At 37.4% G+C, this 21019-nt stretch overlaps 1 protein-coding gene across 1 annotated transcript in view; it reads right to left on the reverse strand.

The window, feature by feature from the left end:
• Window positions 1-224: 224 nt before the first annotated feature.
• CPS1 (carbamoyl-phosphate synthase 1) overlaps window positions 225-21019 on the reverse strand; it is a 140022-nt gene continuing 119227 nt past the window's right edge. The window contains exons 32-38 of the mRNA XM_043910158.1: window positions 18725-18895; window positions 15900-15974; window positions 13027-13125; window positions 4836-4895; window positions 4015-4127; window positions 2051-2180; window positions 225-1332 (exon numbers count right to left, since the gene is read on the reverse strand). Of these exons, the coding sequence (XP_043766093.1) occupies window positions 1234-1332; window positions 2051-2180; window positions 4015-4127; window positions 4836-4895; window positions 13027-13125; window positions 15900-15974; window positions 18725-18895 (747 nt within the window). The 3' untranslated portion in view covers window positions 225-1233. The remainder of the gene's footprint in view (window positions 1333-2050; window positions 2181-4014; window positions 4128-4835; window positions 4896-13026; window positions 13126-15899; window positions 15975-18724; window positions 18896-21019) is intronic.

Here is a 21019-nt window from a genome sequence, read left to right on the forward strand (position 1 = left end):
ATGAGATTTATAAGCAAGGGATGGGAGGAGGAAGAAAACAGAAATTAACAGCTTAAGCTTCATTATTTTTAATATTAATTTGCTCATACCCTATAGGACTTTGTGTGGAAAAAAGAATAAAAAAGATATAATCCTGGCACCAAGCCCTGTTGCATCAGAGAAATGAACAGATTTTGTGGATCATTGTAAAGATAAATGAATAAATAAACACAAGAATACCATTGTTTTATCTCTCAATGCTATTTTATTTAAAAGTTCACAATTAGAGCACTTGTAATAACACAAAAAGTTTAAAAGTGACAAAGGCTGCCCTGTAGAGAGGACTTTTCTTGTATGGAGAAGGAATAAGGACTTTGTGCTTAAAATGTGTAAAACTTAACATTGCATCAGGGGACTCAGTAGATGAACAGAATCTGTACTCTGAAGGGAATGAACATAACTTCCAAGTTATTCCAAAGTGGGCAGAAGGGAGGGGGATGGCAGAGATGGCATAAATCTGAAGATTTCACTTGGCTCAGGTTAAAAATCCAAAGAGAAACAAGAATAAAACCTCAGTGGTATCCACCATCTGCTGACATACTACAAAACACAAAATTGCAAACCAGTATCGTTTTAAGAAATCCATACTTTAAAGACCTCTGTTACACTCTCAATTTCAGCTCTGTGGGAGGGGATGATTATATTCCTGTATAAGCCAGAGAGAATGATTATTGAAAAGAAACAATACACAAGCATCATGATGGAGGAGTTCATAAATTAAATCCATATTTCATTTGAACCATTTTTAGAGTATTCTGCCTTGTTATATGAAAGTGCCCTGAGTATGGCAGATGCTGTTTAAAAATGACAATAGTGTCTGTAAAGGATATATAGAAAGAGTTCAGAAGACAGGGCAGCAATTTTTTCTACCTTGATCATCATTAATCATCACTATACAATGTTACCTGCAAAGAAACACATAGATAAACTTGGCCCACCAAAAATAAGGTATTAATAAGTGAAGGCTCTCGTGAAGAACATTTACTTAGGGAGGACTCTCTAAGTAAAATTTTTTAAAAGGTGACTGACAACAATTTAATTGTGAAAGAAAAGACTATTAAGGCATACCTAAGTACACTGAAATAAAGTTTGATATCAATATTTTTTTCTAGGAAAGAAAGCTGCAAATCAGTTCCTTTAGATAAAAAGTGGCTTAGGTTGATTTAAGAATGGAGACAGGGTGTCTCTATTTCTCTACAGTTCTTTCCCAGCACTGTACTGCCTGTAGTGGAAGAGACTCTTGGAGTCCACATTGCGAGCTTTCTTCACAGCTTCAGCAAAAAGTTTGGTCACCTGAAAATATGAGGGTAGAAATCTTAGCAACACACATGAAATGAAAGTGAATATTCAATGAAGCAGGAGCAAAAAGTCACAGTCTGTTCCTGATTTTCAAAGGGGCATGGGATGAAAGACACAAATATTTTTATTTAATGGGGACTTTCTCCTATATCTCAGACCTCAACATGAATAAGCTTATTTCCCACCATTCACAGAAATTAAAACTGACTCGGGTGGGGGTGGGCGGGAAATGACCAGAAATTTATAGGGTCTTGACAAACAGTTCTCCATGTGATAAATTTGCTGGGTCATATTCAAGTAGAAGAGAAGATGCCTTTGGTAATCATTTCCTATGGACTGGATAAGTGCTTGCACTATATCTGTATTTTCAGTTACCATTAACCTGTTGCTTTTATGCGGTGCCTTTCATTTAGACACAATGGAATAAAATTGCATATCTTTATTACATGCCACACCACACTTTTTATTTAGAGGATATCTGTATGTGTAATGAGAGAACCACGGTTACCCATGGCTTCTGGTTATCTCAACTCCTTGATCACCAACTGTCTCAGGCCATGACCTACCATAATAGACCATTAATTTAGATTCTATTCAGAAATTCTTCTGCTTTCTGAAAGTTACAAGAAAGAGAGAAAAGAGATGCGTACTCTTAAGAGAGGCACAGAAATAAAAACCCTCGTGTGGACTATGTTTGAAGAAGAGAACATACCTGGAAATTAGTGAGGAGAGCAATTCCACTGTCAACAGCTGTCCTCCGAATCACATAATTATCGTGGACAAATTTAGTGTTGTTATTGGGGAGGTTAATCACCAGGTCAATGCTGCCATCTCTAATCAATCTGGAGAAATAAACAAAATAAATACAAGCTTGCAGGTGACAATGTATATTTTATAATTAGTTTTCAAACTACTAATGTAAATTACTCTCAAAACCATTCAAGTCAATGGCATACTGAGTTGACTGACACCTGTCCTCCTTTATTCCTAAGTAGATGTTCAAACTATACACATTCAGGGGCTATAATATTTTTATTCTGTTCTTGAGAGAATGCTGTTGAATGTCTAACTAATCAAATGGAAATATACATTTTATCTTTAAAATGCTACTGATAGCAAGAATTGGTAATTTGAGAGACTTATTTTACAAGGAGGTGGTTCTTCAGCATTGAAGGCCATTCCACTCCCCACCCCTCACACCCACTTCAGATCAACTTTACTTCACTGACTGCTTCCTAGTGTCTCAGCTGATGTTATGAAATACAGGTTGCCTGATTTTGAATTAAACCACTTCACATTCTGTTGCTGGGCTGTGATAAACATTAGGAGATATTTAAATGTCAAAAGCAGGAAGCAGTACTAATTCTTGTTTTACAAAGCCCTAAGAAGGGCCTCTGGACTTCCCTAGTAGCTCAGTAGTAAAGAACCACCTGCCAATGCAGGAGACACAAGACATGCAGGTTTGATCCCTGAGTCGGGAAGATCCCCTGGAGAAGGAAATAGCAACCCACTCCAGTAGTCTTGCCTGGAAAATCCCATGGACAGAGGAGCCTGGCGGGCTACAGTCCATGGGGTCACAAAGAGTCGTATGCAACTGATCGACTAAACCACGACAATAAAGAAAGGCTTCTAGCATCATTGGAATAATTTGTCTTCTTTTATTAATTTGATAATGATCTGTAGGTTACTTTCTTAAGAGCCCTAACAGATAGTATATCATATACTGTTTGTTAGTTAAGACTTAGCCATTCAGTAGGCTATAACATCCTGGAGCAACTGAGAATTATCTCCTATGTACCTACACCACATAGTTCTGTATGTGTTAATGTATCAGTGTTCCTGAAGGCTCAGGTAGTGTGCTGAAATAAATGTCTTACAAAACCTAATGAAAAAATAGCCTAAAGCATAACAATCAACCTAATCAAAGAATGGCAAATCAGGTAATCTAATAGGTGACATTATCATATCTCTCCCCATGGTGCCCTTCAAGTAGCAAGTTCTCAATAAATTGACTGTTTCATTGATGCACAACCTCAGTGAAATGCAGCTGGCTAATCTTACACTTGATATACACATATATTCACAATGCAAGTTGACATAAAACACAAAGCGCTGCATTACTTTCTTTGGGCCCATGACTCTCATCACTGAGATCTTGGTTGCTGTCCGTCAAAGGAATGCACGTTTACTTGGAAATATTTTGAAAGATGCTACATATCACCATGTACATATATGGCATTATGTGTTTCACAATAACAGCAAAGTTCATGAGAAAGGAGCTTTACTATCATGCACACATTTCCTCATTTTAAATTGGTTAACTAAAAAGACTTTTAGAAGACTTCCAATAGGGTAAGGTGATATATTTATGTCATGTGTGTGTGCATACTCAGTTGCTCAGTCGCATCCGACTCTGTGACCCCACGGACTATAGCCCACCAGGCTCCTCTGTCCATGGGATTTTCCAGGCAAGAATACTGGATTGGGTTGCCGTCTCCTCTTCCAAGGGATCTTCCTCACCCAGGGATAGAACCCGTGTCTCTACGGCCTCTTGCACTGACAGGTGGATTCTTTGCCACTGAGCCACCTGGCAAACATCATATTTATATCATACTAGCTCCCAAAGCTAATTCTCCATCTATTTTGTTATCTCAGAATAACCTGCCCAGTTCTTACTTTCTGATGGGCGAGAGGCTGGGATTCTGTCCTTCTTGAGATGGCCATGCCACTGGGGTAGCAGGTACATTGTTGGCATTGAGCCAATCTGATGTGGCTTCCGTGGCAAAGAGCTGCATTTAAAATTTTTTAAAAAGTCAGTTACTTTCATGGATCAAAGGGACCCATTAGGACACATGAGTCATTTAAAACATAGAGCAGGAAAAAATGGTGAATATAAGATGCAAAATGATGTCAGAAATAGAGATTAAGAGAATCTAGAGTTATAGGCATTTTAAATATTTTTAAAATATTTGCAATACAAAAAAATTAATAACCTCAACTGTAACTGCTTTTGTAGGAGAGAAAAAGAGTTATTGGTGACTGAAAATTCAGTTATCAGACCAATAAAGCCTCATGACCACAGGCCCACCCTGAGCCTTGGGACTCATTCTGTTTTACAGAACCAGGCTTTATGTGCAGATATTCATGGCAAAGAAGTTTTGCCTGTAACTGTTGGAAACTATGACTTCATATGGAAACAGGAAAAGGAAAAAGGGAAAATATATGGAAATGCATTGAAACTTTATCCCGGTTCTGTGTTAGGAAACCTCTAGGTTTTTAGCAGCAAATTTAGTAAGTTTGTGGTAATTGTGCTAAAACTTAAAACTAGTCTTTCTAATTAGTTTATTTCATTGAAGCTTTGAAACTATCAAGTTAGTCATAGTTTTCATATGGAGAGGTCATATCTTGCATGATTTTATTCCCCAATATTCTTCAATATTCTTTTTTTGTGGATAGATTGCTGACAGAAAACAATTAAGAAAAATAATATCACATACCTTGAAGCCTTCATTGTGTAATTGTTCAGCCACACCAAGGAATTGTGGACGGAATGATTGCTGAAATTAAAGGAATTTAACAAAATTCACTTTCTAGATTCATGTTATTAATTTAGTCATGCAATACAGCATTATGTCATGTCATAAAAGGAAATGTCATGTGTTGCCTGGTGCTTTATATTCAAAGATGACAAGTTTCATCCTCCTAGAGCGATTATAAACTCTTACTTATTTTCTCATATAGATGAAATTCCATCCACATTGTCTTGCTTTCTACTGTCTTACTTTTTACACCTAAAATTCCTTCACTCATTTAATCTATTGAGTGTCTGAGTATAGAGTCAGATTTACCTCTGGATTTACTTCTGGATGGATTGTTTTCCTGGTTAGAGAGAATTTAAAGTCATCTCTATTAGGTGCTCAATGCCACATCACCTTTTTGGATGTTCTGGCTTTCAACCTGTTCTAATTGCTGAATTCTAAGTTTAGACTGCACTTCAATTCCTAGGCCTTGACCTAGCAATTCATGCACAGTTCTCTACAAGTCAATCATTTGGAACTCAGTTGGGCATTTACTCTAAAGCAAAGAGTGAAAGAATGGACTCCAGAGTCACTAAGCTGCATTTCACTCTGTCTTCACCACACAGTGCATTTGTATGAAAAGTCAACGTCTTTGAGCCTCCATTTCCTCATTTATAAAACAGTGACTCCGATATTAGCGTATCTGCTTCTTGATGGTCCACAATAAATTGTGTGACCTTGACCAACTTACTTAACCTCTCTGTGATACACTTTCCTCAACTGTTAAATAAGAATAATGGTACAGAGGATGAGATGGTTGGATGGCATCATCAACTCAATGGACATGAGTCTAAGTAAACTCTTGGAGATAGTGAAGGACAGGGAAGCCCAGCATACTGCAGTTCATGGGATTACAAAGAGTCAGACACAACTGAGCAACTGAACAACAACAAAATGTCATAGGGTCCCTGTGAGTACTCAATGAGTGAAGTCCTCCGTAAGTGTCAGTACAGTGATCCTGCTCGATCGCTCAGTTGTGTCCAATTCTTTGCAAACCCATGGAATGTAGCCCTCCAGGCCTCTCTGTCCATGGGATGCTCCAGGCAAGAATACTGGAGCAAATTGCCATTTCCTCCTCCAAGAGGATCTTCCCAACTCACGGATGGATCGAACCCGCATTTCCTCCATTGGCAGATGGATTATTTACCACTGAGCCACCTGGGAAGCCGCCAATTTAGCACAATTTCTGGCTCAGTAATAGTTATCATTAAATCTTGTTATTATTAAAATAACTGTTTTTTCAGCCTCACAGAGGCTATATTCCTGTCCCTGCACTCTAGCTCTGAAGCCTGGGTTCCTCCACTGGCTGTGACACTTAGAACACAAACCAGTATCATCCTCACGTATGTTTTCCTTCCCACCAGGCTCCTTAACATTCAATCTCGCTGTTCAGATATTTTCTTAGAATTGTGTGCTCTTCTGAAAACCCCAGCTGGACCCATTCAATTTCTGCATCCTGCCTTTCCTGGACTGTCTGTCACCATCAAGTTTCCTTAATTCTGAACACACTTCCTTCCTGTGGCCAAAAGCACATATTTGCAATACAGTGATCAGGATGGAATAAAACAAGCTCAGTAGCCTACCCAATCGTCAGCTTCTGACCTTGACCCTATTAACATGAATATCTGAGTAATCTGGCTAAACAGAATATGCAAAATTGTACAAAGTTAAAAACATATCCATTCTACCTCAAATGAGAAATTTTTCACCTTTTTTGAACTCTTTACAAAAGTTTGTAAACAAATGATATAATTTGGTTACTTTAGAAAATATTTTATAATCTATTAGAAATTATATTAGTAATGGTTGAGAAAAGTCATGGATATGATCTTATTTCAGTTTCAGAGAAACTAAGAATTGTGATAAAACATCCAGATCCTTGCACAATTTTGATAATGTTCAGCTCACAAAACTTCCTAATACTTACTTGTAGAGGCTTTTTGAGAAAAGATCTAAATCCTAGGTAGAGACCCCAAGACTATGTTCAAATATAAAATTCTTTCAGAATCTGGCCCTCTCAATCCCAGAACTGCAGTTTTATGAGACAAAACTATTGGCAAATAGAAAAGATAAATGCAACAGGATGAATCTCAGCTAAAGCAGGCTCAGGGGTTATTCATGACAACCTTCTAGAACACAAATTGTAACCATGCCCAGGGCAGTAGCTTTTCATTCCCATTTAGGATCCAACAGGAAGAAATGGGTTTAGATGCAAGAAGTTTGTGGGTAGATATAAAACTAAGTAAGTATAAAATCAGACAGTAACTCAAGACATTAAGGTAATTTAATGAGTTTTGTGGCAGTCTCTTTAAGAATAGATTAGGCAGAAGATTAGGACAATCTTTTACTCATTTGATTCTGTTTAGAAAGCAAGGGACTGAATTAAATGGCATTTTAGGTTTTCTTTGTGTTTTAGACTTCTTGAAATATAGCAAATACATGTGAAATATTCTAAGTAAACCTCTGAATTTCATCAAGCACACCTAAAATGGAACATTACCTTGTGAACCTCTGCTAAACACAAAACAGAACAAGGAAGCCTCAAAGCACACTAGAAGCTCACCATAAAGGTAACCAACAAACACTTGTTGACCTGTTGATACATTAGTCATGGACTATCCTCAATCTCTTACATTCCCCCCTAGCAAAAAGTCACGAATAATATATGGCCATGTGATAACATAACATTGCATAGATTTTCTAAAATACCATTTCACAGGTATAATAGTTCTCAAGATGTGGCCTCCAGAGAATCAGCATCACCTGAGAATTTGCTTAAATGATGAAAACTTGGGCCTGACCCCTAGATCTATAGAATCAGGAACTCTGCGAGTGGGTCCCAGGGATCCACAGTTTAACAAACCCTCCAGTGATTCCGATGCACATTTACGTTTAGGAATAGGAAGGAAGAGGGGATAAGAGGACTACCCTTCATTCATTCTATAATTGAAGGTGAAGATGCATTAACCTTGGCCAAAGACACTATAGTAAGATTGAGGGAGGAGTACTAGACTATAATTTTTTTCTTTGCCATTTTAAAGTAAAATAAGTCAGCAAGTCCTCTAAGACCTGCAGACACCAGTCAGAACCTCATTATGGAGCTGTTTCAGTGCTGTCCCCCAAGTGGAAAAGATAAATATTCGACATGACAGTATTGGCAGTTTCCAGCCAGGGAACTACTCTGCCTTCTGGTCTGGGGTGTTGGCTTTCATAGTCACATTATAAACTTCTATCAAACATGTATTGAACACTTGTGACACATAAAATAGCCTCTCTACAAAAAGAAATTACAGCTGTCAGCTTGCATCTGAGTAGCCCCAGATTTAATAGCTGAATGAAAATACCTGGGTAAGAAACCATTTGTTACTAAAGGTGAAAAGTACAAGCTGATTTATTTCCTGGAAAACATTTGTAAGAAAGAAAGTCCATTAAAAGTGAAAAAAATATATATATATATCTCCTCCAATTATCATTTCACATTAATCCAAATTCTGGCTACAGAACTGAAAGTCAAGTTAAGATGGTATGATGTCTGTGGACTCTACAGGGCTGTCAGGATTGACAACTCTATGGTTGTTCATAATGATTCTGTATAGAAGATAAAAGGTTATTCATGTCACTTGGAGTTGTCTTTTTCAAATAAAATGCTTGCTTTGTGTTTCTGAGCCACGCTGAAGCACAGATGTCAGGATGGGGGCTCTCTACGAGCATCACTGAATAGCCCAATCAGAGGGGGAAAATAGCAAGGGCTCTTGATCTGCTCTAGAGTAAATCATGTATTGTTGAAGAGTGTTCCAGAAAACTTCAAGACAAGGCGGATTGCCCACTCATGGAAACTAAAAATAAATCCTGATGGGATGAAAAGAAGCTGGAAATATTGCAGGAAAATCAAAGATGATTTTTTTGCCACATAAACCTATGTCATGCCTTTCTTATATCAGGATCTGTGCTTAAAAAGGCTCTCGGGAGACACACAGTGCCTGTAATAGTTAAGTTGACAAGAATCCTTTGATAAAACTTAAATCTTGATTTTTCCCCCTAAATCCTAGGTATGCAAGATTGATGTTATCAAAATATTTCAAATTTCCCAGGTAATTTGACCATAGGATTAATAGTGACTGGACAGAAACAGTCTATGTGCATAAAACAGTAGGATAAGAAAGAGAAGAGAAAGAAAAATTAGGAAAATAAATATAACCAACAAGTGGGTATATACACTCACATGCACATACACACACACAACCTATTAAATATTGAAAAGTGGTTGATACTTGCTAGTGATAAACTGCTACTTAAAATATGTGTTAAACAACCAACAATAAGAAAAAATATTTCCTGTATCAGAGTCACTTTTGCCTTTCCTCCATAGTTCTCTTTTCCCCCTAGTTTTCTCTTGCAACCTGTTGTGAAAATTTAGAGTCAAGTTATCTTCAATTAAATCCTTTACTCATAGCAGCAGCTGCCTCAGGATGGGGTGATGAAGAGAAAAGAAGGTCTTTTGAATGAGTTTATATGAATTCTTCTGGCTAAGTGAAATCATGTTAAGTAAGCTGATTTTTTAAGCACAGTGTATCCTGAAATGTAGATTTTAATTACTTTATTCACAGTTGCTATAAAGTTTAGGTTTATCCCATTCTAACTAAGATGCCCAGTGAGTTTTACCTATTAACTCTGATTAGCACATTCTATCGTACTGTTCAGTCAAATTTATGACTATACATTTAAAAAAAAAAACTACAAATTAAAATCTTCCATATAGTAATGAAGAGATTATACATTGACTATTGGTGACGGCAGCTTTTCTTTGCTTGCCATGTAAAGTAGGTTAGAAAATGGTTCTTACTTATCTCTAGAGACTTAGAATCTTGATTAATTTTACCACAGCTGCAAGTATTTTATTAAATGTCAGTTTATTAAATATTTCCTTGAATATACTTTTAAGCTCTGTAATTAAAATACATATATATTTAAATTCCTGATGTTATGCGCGCATGCACAGGAAGAAAGTTGTTTGCAAAAATTTATGTAGCTGCTAGAACACTGATTTCTTTAAAAAAGAATAAGCTGAAAGGTAGAACATTGCTTTTAGAAGCCTTCTTTCTTCCCTATGAACTTCTTTCTTCCCCTACAAAGCAAAAATTCTGTTCACTGTTGCCAAAATCATACTACTACTTCATAGGGATCAAATTAATTTTCGCTTTACATTTCCCTGCAGCACTGGAACCAAACAAGGCACAATTTTATACATCACTGCCTTCTTAAAGTGGTATTTTAAAATGTTAGCACTATTATGATTAGTTGTGAGGATGGGGACTAAGGGCATGGTCTCCTCTGAATGCCCCCAGGTCTCACATTAAACTTTAAGCCATAACTGGAAGCTGGACAAATACTCTCATACTTGTGACTTAATAATACTTAATACCCATTATAGCGTGATGAGTCTCTCACATGGTGTGAGGTGTCTCTAAACTGCCATTAAACTTCACAATTGCGAGTCATCTTGTTAGCCTCTGTTCTAATGGTTCTCCATCGCCCTTCTGGCACCTTCATGAAGCAGAATCCCAAGTTACTCTTTGCAGAAACTTCTCCAAAGCCACCCATCCAGTCCAGAATCTGATTTGCTGATACTAAGGCACCCTAGTGCAACAGCATCTTAGTAATAACCCACTACTTGAAAATACCTGGTATTATTCTAAATATAATTTTATTGATGTGTACAGAACCGTGCAGGGTTTGACCTGATTGAACATATGGCATGGGTGATAGATAAGACCATCTATTGTTTTTATAGGCCCAGGGACTGCTAACCTCCAATAAAAGTGAATGATCAGTTGAGAAACATCTAGTATTTTTTAGAAAATTTATAAATGAATAGTTTGTATATTCTTGCAATAATTATTCCAAAGAGTAATAAGAGTTTCCTGGCTCTCATTTTGCCCTAAGATTTACATTTGACTTGCAATAATAAACCAATGATGTCCTTTTCATCGTATGAAGATATTCACTTACAATTACTACACCCTGATTTGACTTAGAAGGTTTACTAAGTAATAATATTTCAAGAACCTCCACAGTAATGGTACCTCATTGTGGTTTTGATTTGCATTTCTCTAATAATGAGTGATGTTGAGCATCTTTTCATGTGTTTTTTAGCCATCTGTATGTCTTCTTTGGAGAAATGTCTGTTTAGTTCTTTGGCCCATTTTTTGATTGGGTCATTTATTTTTCTGGAATTGAGCTGCAGGAGTTGCTTGTATATTTTTGAGATTAATCCTTTGTCTGTTTCTTCATTTGCTATTATTTTCTCCCAATCTGAGGGCTGTGTTTTCACCTTACTTACAGTTTCCTTTGTTGTGCAAAAGCTTTTAAGTTTCATTAGGTCCCATTTGTTTAGTTTTGCTTTTATTTCCAATATTCTGGGAGGTGGGTCATAGAGGATCTTGCTATGATTTATGTCAGAGAGTCTACAAGCAATAAATGCTGGAGAGGGTGTGGAGAAAAGGGAACCCTCTTACACTGTTGGTGGGAATGCAAACTAGTACAGCCGCTATGGAAAACAGTGTGGAGATTTCTTAAAAAACTGGAAATAGAACTGCCATATGACCCAGCAATCCCACTTCTGGGCATACACACTGAGGAAACCAGATCTGAAAGAGACACGTGCACCCCAATGTTCATCGCAGCACTGTTTATAATAGCCAGGACATGGCAGCAACCTAGATGCCCATCAGCAGATGAATGGATAAGGAAGCTGTGGTACATATACACCATGGAATATTACTCAGCCGTTAAAAAGAATTCATTTTAATCAGTCCTAATGAGATGGATGAAACTGGAGCCCCTTATACAGAGTGAAGTAAGCCAGAAAGATAAAGAACATTACAGCATACTAACACATATATATGAAATTTAGAAAGATGGTAATGATAACCCTATATGCAAAACAGAAAAAGAGACACAGAAATACAGAACAGACTTTTGAACTCTGTGGGAGAAGGTGAGGGTGGGATGTTTCAAAAGAACAGCATGTATACTATCTATGGTGAAACAGATCACCAGCCCAGGTGAGATGCATGAGACAAGTGCTCGGGCCTGGTGCACTGGGAAGACCCAGAGGAATTGGGTGGAGAGGGAGGTGGGAGGGGGGATCAGGATGGGGAATACGTGTAAATCTATGGCTGATTCATATCAATGTATGACAAAACCCACTGAAATGTTGTGAAGTAATTAGCCTCCAACTAATAATAAAAATAAATAAATAATTAAAAAATAAATTAAAAAAAAAAAAGAACCTCAACAGTACACTATGGGATGGGCTGACTTTCTTAAGCCCATTAGGCTACTGCTCTTTAAGAACTTTCAGTCATGGAGAACTTTAAATTATGTTAAGAACATTTCTCAAATAATGCCCATGTCTTCTTCAACTCTGAATCTTTGATATTTAGTAGAAAATGAAATGTGAATGAATGAATGTAATGAAGGCAGGAACAGAGATTTGGAGGGGGTAATATTCACTTCAGTTTGGGATATGTTGGTTTTGAGACATCCAGATGGAGGTATTCAGCAAACTGCTGGAAATAGAGGATGGCTGAGGATAAAGATTTAAAGACAATAGTTTTAAATGGGAGAGAGGATAGCCATGAATGAGCTGGCAAAGGGGAAAGTTAAGAGAAAATGCTAGACACAGACACAGAAAGAAACCATGAGACCAACTTTATGAAAAGTTTATATGAAAAATTTATATGAAAAGGCTGAGAAGATAGTACTAAAAGCAAGCCAGGTAGAAAATATGTAACCAAGGGAAAGGACAGAGTCCTTTTAAAGGTACCCTAAATCCCATTCAGAATAAATATCCTTCACTAGAGCTTTCTTTCTTTCTTTTTTTTTTTTTTTTTTTGTTTACTTACTTATTTGTATTGGCTGCTACAACAGAAAAAGGCAAAAATTCAAGGAACATACAGAGAAAAAAGTGTCCATTATTTCTCATATATCCTGGCTTTTTAGTGGAATTTTAAAATATTTCCCCTCTTCTCTAGTACCATTAAGGTCACTTCCCCTACCAGCTCCCAGCACGTGTCCACTGTCATGCACACAACCCCACACCACCTACCTGAATTCCGATCAGGATGCCTTTCTGGGGTATTTTAAATCCTGTGGAAAGCATTGCCTTTAGGAAAGCTGTATGAATACCTTCACCAAAGCAAGCCACCTGTTTAGAAGAAATGAAAAAAATAAAGTAAAAGGAAGCAAATGACAGTTACCCAACCCTACCAAAAAAAACCCCACAAATGAAGTCATAGATTCCTATGCTAGATTTTATTGAGTTGCCCAAAGACCATGCAATCTGAATCTAGGGATTAAAAGTCTGGCTAGGGCAGATGTATCTTATGTTTTTAATTAAACATAATGAATGAATAAGCAATTCTTTCTCCATCCAACAACACTCCATGGAGCAACATAACTGGATTCTACTGTGAGATATTTGGATACAAATTACAGCTTCTGGCCCATAATATGGTGAGCTGCCAAATGTTAATACAACTTAATGTTTAAATAATAGTATATGTCATGTATACTATGCAATAATGCATGAATTCATGGGTCAGTAGCACAAATGCATAACTGCTAATCAATTGGTTAGGAGTTATTTCATACATATAGGAAAGCCTGAGAAATTCAGTAAATCTGTGAAAACCTCAAAGGAACTTGTTCATTATTATTACCTTCATAAAATAAGGCAATATACCTTGCTATCAGTTCTCAATACTACAGCCCAAAGTAAAAAAAGAGAAAAAAATCCAAATTAATATATAGTGTTGGGATATACAGAGCCTTCCTGTACAGTAATAGCACTACAATATAACTACAAGTTGATTAGCTACCCTAACTATAGAATAAGGGGTTAATCTGAGCATGATGGAAGTAAGCCTTGCAGGTACATTATTATTTGACACAGGTACAGAATCACCATTAGAGTAAATAACACTGATGGCTAAATTCATTCTTTAAGCAAATGACTCCTTTACTGTCAAAGGAAAGTTCTCATAAGTATGATTTTCAGTGGACCACCAGGACCTGATGCTTTTTACACCACAGTGAACATTTTCTGTGTTCAAGTACTGGCTAATCAACTTAAGGAACGTCAACCTAAGTTAATGGGACCCAAACCCTGCTGAAAGAACCTAGGCAATTTCATCATAAGTGCATATACAACAAGGTTTCAGCAGTTTTCTACAAAAAGCACAGAAAGTAATTAAGGAGATACTAACGGTAAAGAACCTGCCTGCCAATTCAGGAGATGCAAGAAACGTGGATTCAACCCCTGAGTTGGGAAGATTCCCTGGAGAAGGGAATGGAAAACCACTCCAGTATTCTTACCTATAAAATCCCATGGACAGAAAGCCTGGTGGGCTACAGTCCATGGGTCACAGAGAGACAGACACAACTGAGCACAAAGATTAAGACCATCATCCCCACCTCATCATTAAGAAAGCTAAAGTTTTATTTAATCCCACAACAAGCCATTTTAACATTGAAAATGTCTCTGGAGCATAACTGAGATTTCACTGACCTAGAATTATTATTCTGATTTCAGTAATAAAACAGAAATTGTAACATCACACTAAGTGACATTTGGAAATATGACTCTAATAATGGAAGAGGAATTATCTCTCTGTACTTCTAAAACAGATACGAGGAAGGGGAGGGCTGAAATTCTAATTCTCTCATATGTTCGTATGTCAACAACTCCAATAATGTATGTCTGGAGGCAGAATGGACACAGGTGCTGGAAACAGATTTGCCATACCAGAGAAAACAGCATGAAGGAAAGCAGATCTCACCCTGATCTGAATCCTAGGCTAGCTGAAAACAGCCCTGCTACTGAGTGACCATGGGATCAAGATGAACATCAGAGGATCTCCTTAAACGCCAGAGAAATTCAACGTTACGTCCCTTGTCTTCGAGTTAGGTTTTCCCGTCTATTAAATTAACAGAAGCAGCAAAGATGCTAAGAGAAGGCAATCATCAGTCCAAATACAAACAAGATAGCCATTTATTCCTCACTGCCTCCCCTCCTGTCTCACTTGGCTTCTCATCACAGAATTTTCTTGTAACCAGGCAACCATATAAAACATCACATATTTGTTGCAATTAAGTCTTTTCCCCTCTCAGGTTCTCCTCAACACCGAGAGGAAACAATGATGCCTCCCGGTCTGATGTTGCCACTCTGGTGTGCAGTGATGAGAATCTGAAGGTTGTGTATAGTAAGTCTGTCAAGGGCTAGGTGATTCATACAATGTCCTGACACTGACATGTAGGGAACTCTCTGGAATCTGACAGCTTTCTACAAGAAACACATTTCACATTCTTAAAGAAACCTCCAGCTGACAAAGGCTCCAACACAAGTGAAGAGGGACATCCAGTGGTCAGTCTCATTATAGTTTTTAGATAATCCCCAGGCAGCTACAGTTGCTTTGAAAAACAGTGGTTCTGGGACTTTGCGTATACCTGCAGATCCCACCGTATTATGGCCCCATTATCTTTCTACTGTTGTACGTTCATTCTACATATTGCTATTAAAAGCTCAATGATCTAATTTCACAATAGCAAGGCAAATTAGAGGGGATGAGAGGTGTTTTACAGAGAGAACTGAGAACCTTAAAATAAAAAGACCTGGAAGGTATTTACCTAGACATCTAAAGAAATATTTGAAAGATGCTCTCAATTTGTAATGTAAAAATGAATGAAACACACATGCAGTATAGTCAACTATTGAAATATAAGTGAGAATTTAGACTCTGGGCTACAAAATTCAAGGATTTTTTCTTAGTTCAAAATTCCCAGGCCATTTCAGAGTTATTCTGATCACAAAAGAAGTGTCCCACTTACTACTTACTAACTTACTTTACTATATTCTGATCATAAAACCATAGACTTCAAAGTAGATTTAATGAAAGTGTTCACGGATCATTAACTAGTTACCTCTCCAGTAGAAGCCATCTCACATCGCAGAATGGGGTCAGCGTCTCTCAACCGGGGCCAGGAAAACATTGGAGCCTATCAAAATAACGGGTAGGAAAATATGTGAAAGAAGGGTATAACAAGAATAAAGGAGGATAAATATATTTAGTGAATCATCTCTCATAGGATTCATTTAGGTTATGGTAGACATGTTAAAAAAAAGCCTTTGGTCCAAGCATCTGACTTGAAAAATAGCTTTAAACCTGTGTTCCAAGAATTTCTTAAGCTTTTGGCCCAAAATTGGGTTAAATAATCACAAATTATTTCTGTAAATAGGGCCCCAGTGACCAGTCTAAGCCAATGTTTCTAATCTGGCCTACACATATTCTTACTGGAGTGATTTCAAACAAAGTCTACAGGGCATTGGTCTCCCCAGACACAGAGTTCAAACACACTTTTTCCTTGGTAGTCTTTTGAAACCTTCTTCTTGTTCTGATCATTTGGACTTACAACAAGCCACCTTGCCAGAAATGTCTGTCTGCAAGCTGAATTCTGAGACATTAAGCTGTTGTTGACACCTCTTAAAAAGCTTTGAAAAATATTCTGCTTGGAATACTTTTGCCTGGAACTTTCATATGAATTAGAACATAGATAGGAGTGCTTTCTTTCCATTTATTTTATCAATGCAATTCACTAAGACTCAAATTTTTGTTTCTTTCATATATCTATTTATCCAACCTAAACTATTCCTTCTTTGATCCGGGCATGCCTCTAAGTCATTATGGGAATTCTAGCTTGGAGTTATTTCACTGGGTCATCTTAGTCATTATTACATTATATTCCTGCCTTCCAGCCTCTCTCTACTTCAACCATTGATATCTACCCACCTCACTAGGACAATATTAAGATTGACTATGAAGAAGTAATTTGACAAAAAAATCAAGATTCATGTACAAGGATAACTAGGAAAGAAGTAAACCAGAAGACAGTGCATTTTGAAAAATTCACATCTGTCCATCAGTATTGTTACTAGTTGGAAATTGTTTCATACACATGTATGTATATACTTGTGTGTGTATTCCTGTGTCTAAGAATAAAGAAACATGAGTTTGAAATTCATATACAGAATCTCCAGTGGAAAAATACTTTGGGGGTCCTTCTACTTACTGGTTTCAAACAATAAAATCCTATGTATATATAGTCCCACTGAAAATTTAACAATTTATGTTGTGTCATAGCATCCAGGAATAAAATGCTACCCTAAAATAAGAAGTGACATTCTACCTCAGTGTACTGTAAAATCCAGGGAATCCTAAATTATTAACTTAAATAAGAGTAATAAATATTTTTTGATTTATACCTTCAACTTAAAACTTCCACTGTAAAAGTCAAAAGTCAGAGTCTCAATTATAACACAATTATGGTTGAGGTCAGTAGCATATATAAGAACAGAAAACTTTGAAGACATCCAGAATATGTAAATGTCACATAAATATATTCTACAATATAAATTAATTCCATTGTGCACTTTATCTAAAAAATTCAGATGTATTTACTTAATATCTCACTAATCCTCATACAGTCCAGTGAGGTAGTTAAAGGTCATAATTATAAATACTCTGTTCATGGGCATACTGAGGCAGCTAGAGGAGCACAGTGGATTTATTATAAAGTTATTTGAAACATACAAATATATACGGGCATTTCTTGTCTTATGATGCTTTGTTTTATTGTGCTTCACAGATACTGAATTTTTTAAAAATTGAAGGTTTGTATATTATGGCAACCCTACATCAACCAAGTCTCTTGGCACCATTTTTTCTAACAGCATTTAATCACTGTGTCTGTGTGTCACATTTTGGTAGTTCTCACAGTATTTCAAACTTTTTATTACTATTTTATTGTTATTACTATTGGAAAAAAGATTATGACTCACTGAAGCCCCAGATGATAATTAGTATTTTTGAGCAATAAAGAAGTTTTTAATTAAGGTATGTGCATTGTTTCTCTAGATATAATGCTATTGCACATTTAACAAACTACAATATACTGTGAATATAACTTTTATATGCACTGAGAGGCCAAAAAATTAGTGTGGAATTAATGTGGTGGTCTGGAACCAAACCGACAATATCTCCAAGGCAGGCCTGTATTTAGTGAACAAACCTTACATTTTCCTGGTCATTCTTCTTAAAGGTGCCATCAATTTCATTACCCTCACAGTACCACTACAACAAAATTATACCACTAAAGAAATAGGAGCTAAGCAAAGGCGGTCAAGGCAGTAAAAATTTAAGTAACACCACAAGGTAACACTTTTTTACAAGACTCATGTATTCCTGAAAGCCTTGGCATAATTCAAGCCTTATCCTAAAAGTTATATCCAGAATTTCTATTTACCAACTAACCTGGCAACATTAAGCATCACCTTCATAAATGTAGTTTATGTCACTCAGCTAGTTGGTTTCAAAGTTATGTAATTCTAAAAATTTTTTTTTAAGTTTTGAAATGCACAAGAGTACACATAAAGTTGCCTATAGAGAAACTGCATTGCATTATTCAAAGCAAACATTATAAATCCCTAGTCTAGCACTTTAGTTAGAAGGTTCATAAAGTATCAAGATTATTTTTAAAATTATTATTTTTGGCTATGCTGGGTCTTTTTTGCCCCATGGCATGTGGGTCCCTGGTTCTGGAACCAGGGATCAAACCCACATCCCCTGCATTGGAGGGCAGATTCTTAATCACTGGACCACCAGGGAAGTCCTAAGATTATTTTTTAATGAAAAATTATTCCTTTAATTCCTTTGGAACTTAAAAAATGGCTAAGATTTTTGAAAATATACCTTTATTGCAACATAATCGGCGGGAATTATGGGATGCTCCAGTGTTGGAAGGGGCTTCTCATCAATGTTCTCACCAATCATCACCTTGGTGGCCACATCAATGAAGTCTATTCCAAGTGTCTTGGAAACAAAGGGGAAGGATCGAGAAGCTCTCAGATTACACTCAATCACCTGGAGAGATAACAAAATTCAAAAGAAGAGAAAGGATGGTGAGAGACAATGACAATATTCATCTCTCCCTGCAACTTGGGCCCAGCTCTTGCTTTGCCAGCCTTTTCCTTGTCTCCCCCTGTTAGACTTATTTTTTTTTCCATTTATTTTTATTAGTTGGAGGCTAATTATTTTACAATATTGTAGTGGTTTTTGCCATACATTGACATGAATCAGCCATGAATTTACATGTGTTCCCCATCTTGAACCCCCCTCCCACCTCCCTCCGCATCCCATCCCTCTGGATCATCCCAGTGCACCAGCCCTGAGCACTTGTCTCATACATCCAACCTGGACTGGCGATCTGTTTAGACTTATTTTTTAATTGAATAATTTTTTAATTTAAGGATAATTACTTCACAGAATTGTGTTGGTTTCTTCCAAACATCAACATGAATCAGCCATAGGTATACATATGTGCCCTCTCTCCTGAACCTCCCGCTCACCTCCCACCCCACCCCACCCCTCTAGGTTGCTATAGAACCCCAGTTTGAGTTCCCTGTGTTATACAACGAATTCCCATTGACTATCTATTTTACATATGGTAATACAAGTTTCCATGTTACTCTCATCATACATTTCATCCTCTCCTTCCTCACCCCCGGCTCCACGTCCATAAATCTGTTCTCTACGTCTGTGTGCCACTAGTAGACTTTTGCTAACTGGTTTCCTTTCAATCCTTTTGCTAACTGGTTTCCTTTTTGGTTCCATGGTGGCTCAGATAGTAAAGCATCTGCCTGCAATGTGGGAGACCCAGGTTCGATCCCTGGGTTAGGAAGATCCCCTGGAGAAGGAAGTGGCAACCCACTCCAGTATTCTTGCCTGAAAAATCCAATGGACAGAGGAGCCTGGTGGGCTACAGTCCATGGGGTTGCAAAGAATCGGACATGCCTGAGCGACTTCACTTTTCCTTTCCTTCAGTCAGTATCCTTGAACTCTGACTCTTTCCCACCCCTTTCTGCCATTCCATCCCCACACTCCCTTGACATGCGTGCTTGTGTACTTAGTTGTTCGATCGTGTCTGATTCTTTGTGACACCGTGGACTGTAGCCCACCAGACTTCTCTGTCTGTGGCATTATTCCAGCAAGAATAGTGTAGTGGGTTGCCATTTCCTCCTCCAGGGGATCTTCCCAGTCCCAGGAATCAAACCTGCATCTCCTGCAGCTCCTGCATTGACAGGTGAATTCTTTATCACTAGCGCGACCTGGGAAGCCCCACAAGCTTTTGACAGATTTGTTTTTATGCAGAGTTCAAATTGTGCCACATCCCTACTGGAAAGTCTTCAGTGGATTTCTACTGGCCCTGAGAGTGAAGTCTAGTCTTTGACAGCCTTCTATCCTCTTGCTTCAGTATAGCCCTCTATGTTATCTTGTACCACTTTCCTGGTCTCAGTTTCTTTCCAAGTTTACTTTCCATGATTTCCCTGGAAAAATAATCTTGATAAACTGAACTGGTCACTATCTCCTAAAACACACTGAACTTTCCCATAGATGTTGTATGTGTACTGTCCTCTCTATCTTCCTTTACTTGTCATTCATTCCTTAAGACCCAGCCCAAATTACAAAATCTTCCTTGAAATATTTTATTATCTACCCAAAGCAGGCATATGACACTCAATTACATGCTCACACACACGTGCAGGCACAGACCCCCACCCTCACTGCGCGCACACACACAGGCTCTCCCTATTCTATGCCTCCAATATCACTTTATTTGTACATTCCTGCCAGCAGCTATTATATTCTAACTTATAGTTATCTATAAATTCATCTTCTTCCCAGTTCTCACTAAATTATGAATCTTTGAGAGCAAAAACTGGGTTCTATACATCTTTGTTGCCACCTTAGAACTTTGCATAGTAAGTGAGGAGCCATATTGGTTACTGATTAGTTACATTAAATAGATTAAATTCATTAAGACTAACCTAAACACCCTAATTTTTTTTTAATTTCTTTCTTTCTTTTTTATTTTTTTGTGTTTATTTATTGGTAAATGGTATCCAAAAGAGCTTTCTTTTCCAGGAAATGAATAAAGCAAAACCCCAGTGCATGTAATTATGACTATTCCACAGTAATCCGAGCAGA

The sequence above is a fragment of the Cervus elaphus genome, chromosome 8 (genome assembly GCF_910594005.1).
Source record: "Cervus elaphus chromosome 8, mCerEla1.1, whole genome shotgun sequence".
Classification (NCBI taxonomy): domain Eukaryota; kingdom Metazoa; phylum Chordata; class Mammalia; order Artiodactyla; family Cervidae; genus Cervus; species Cervus elaphus.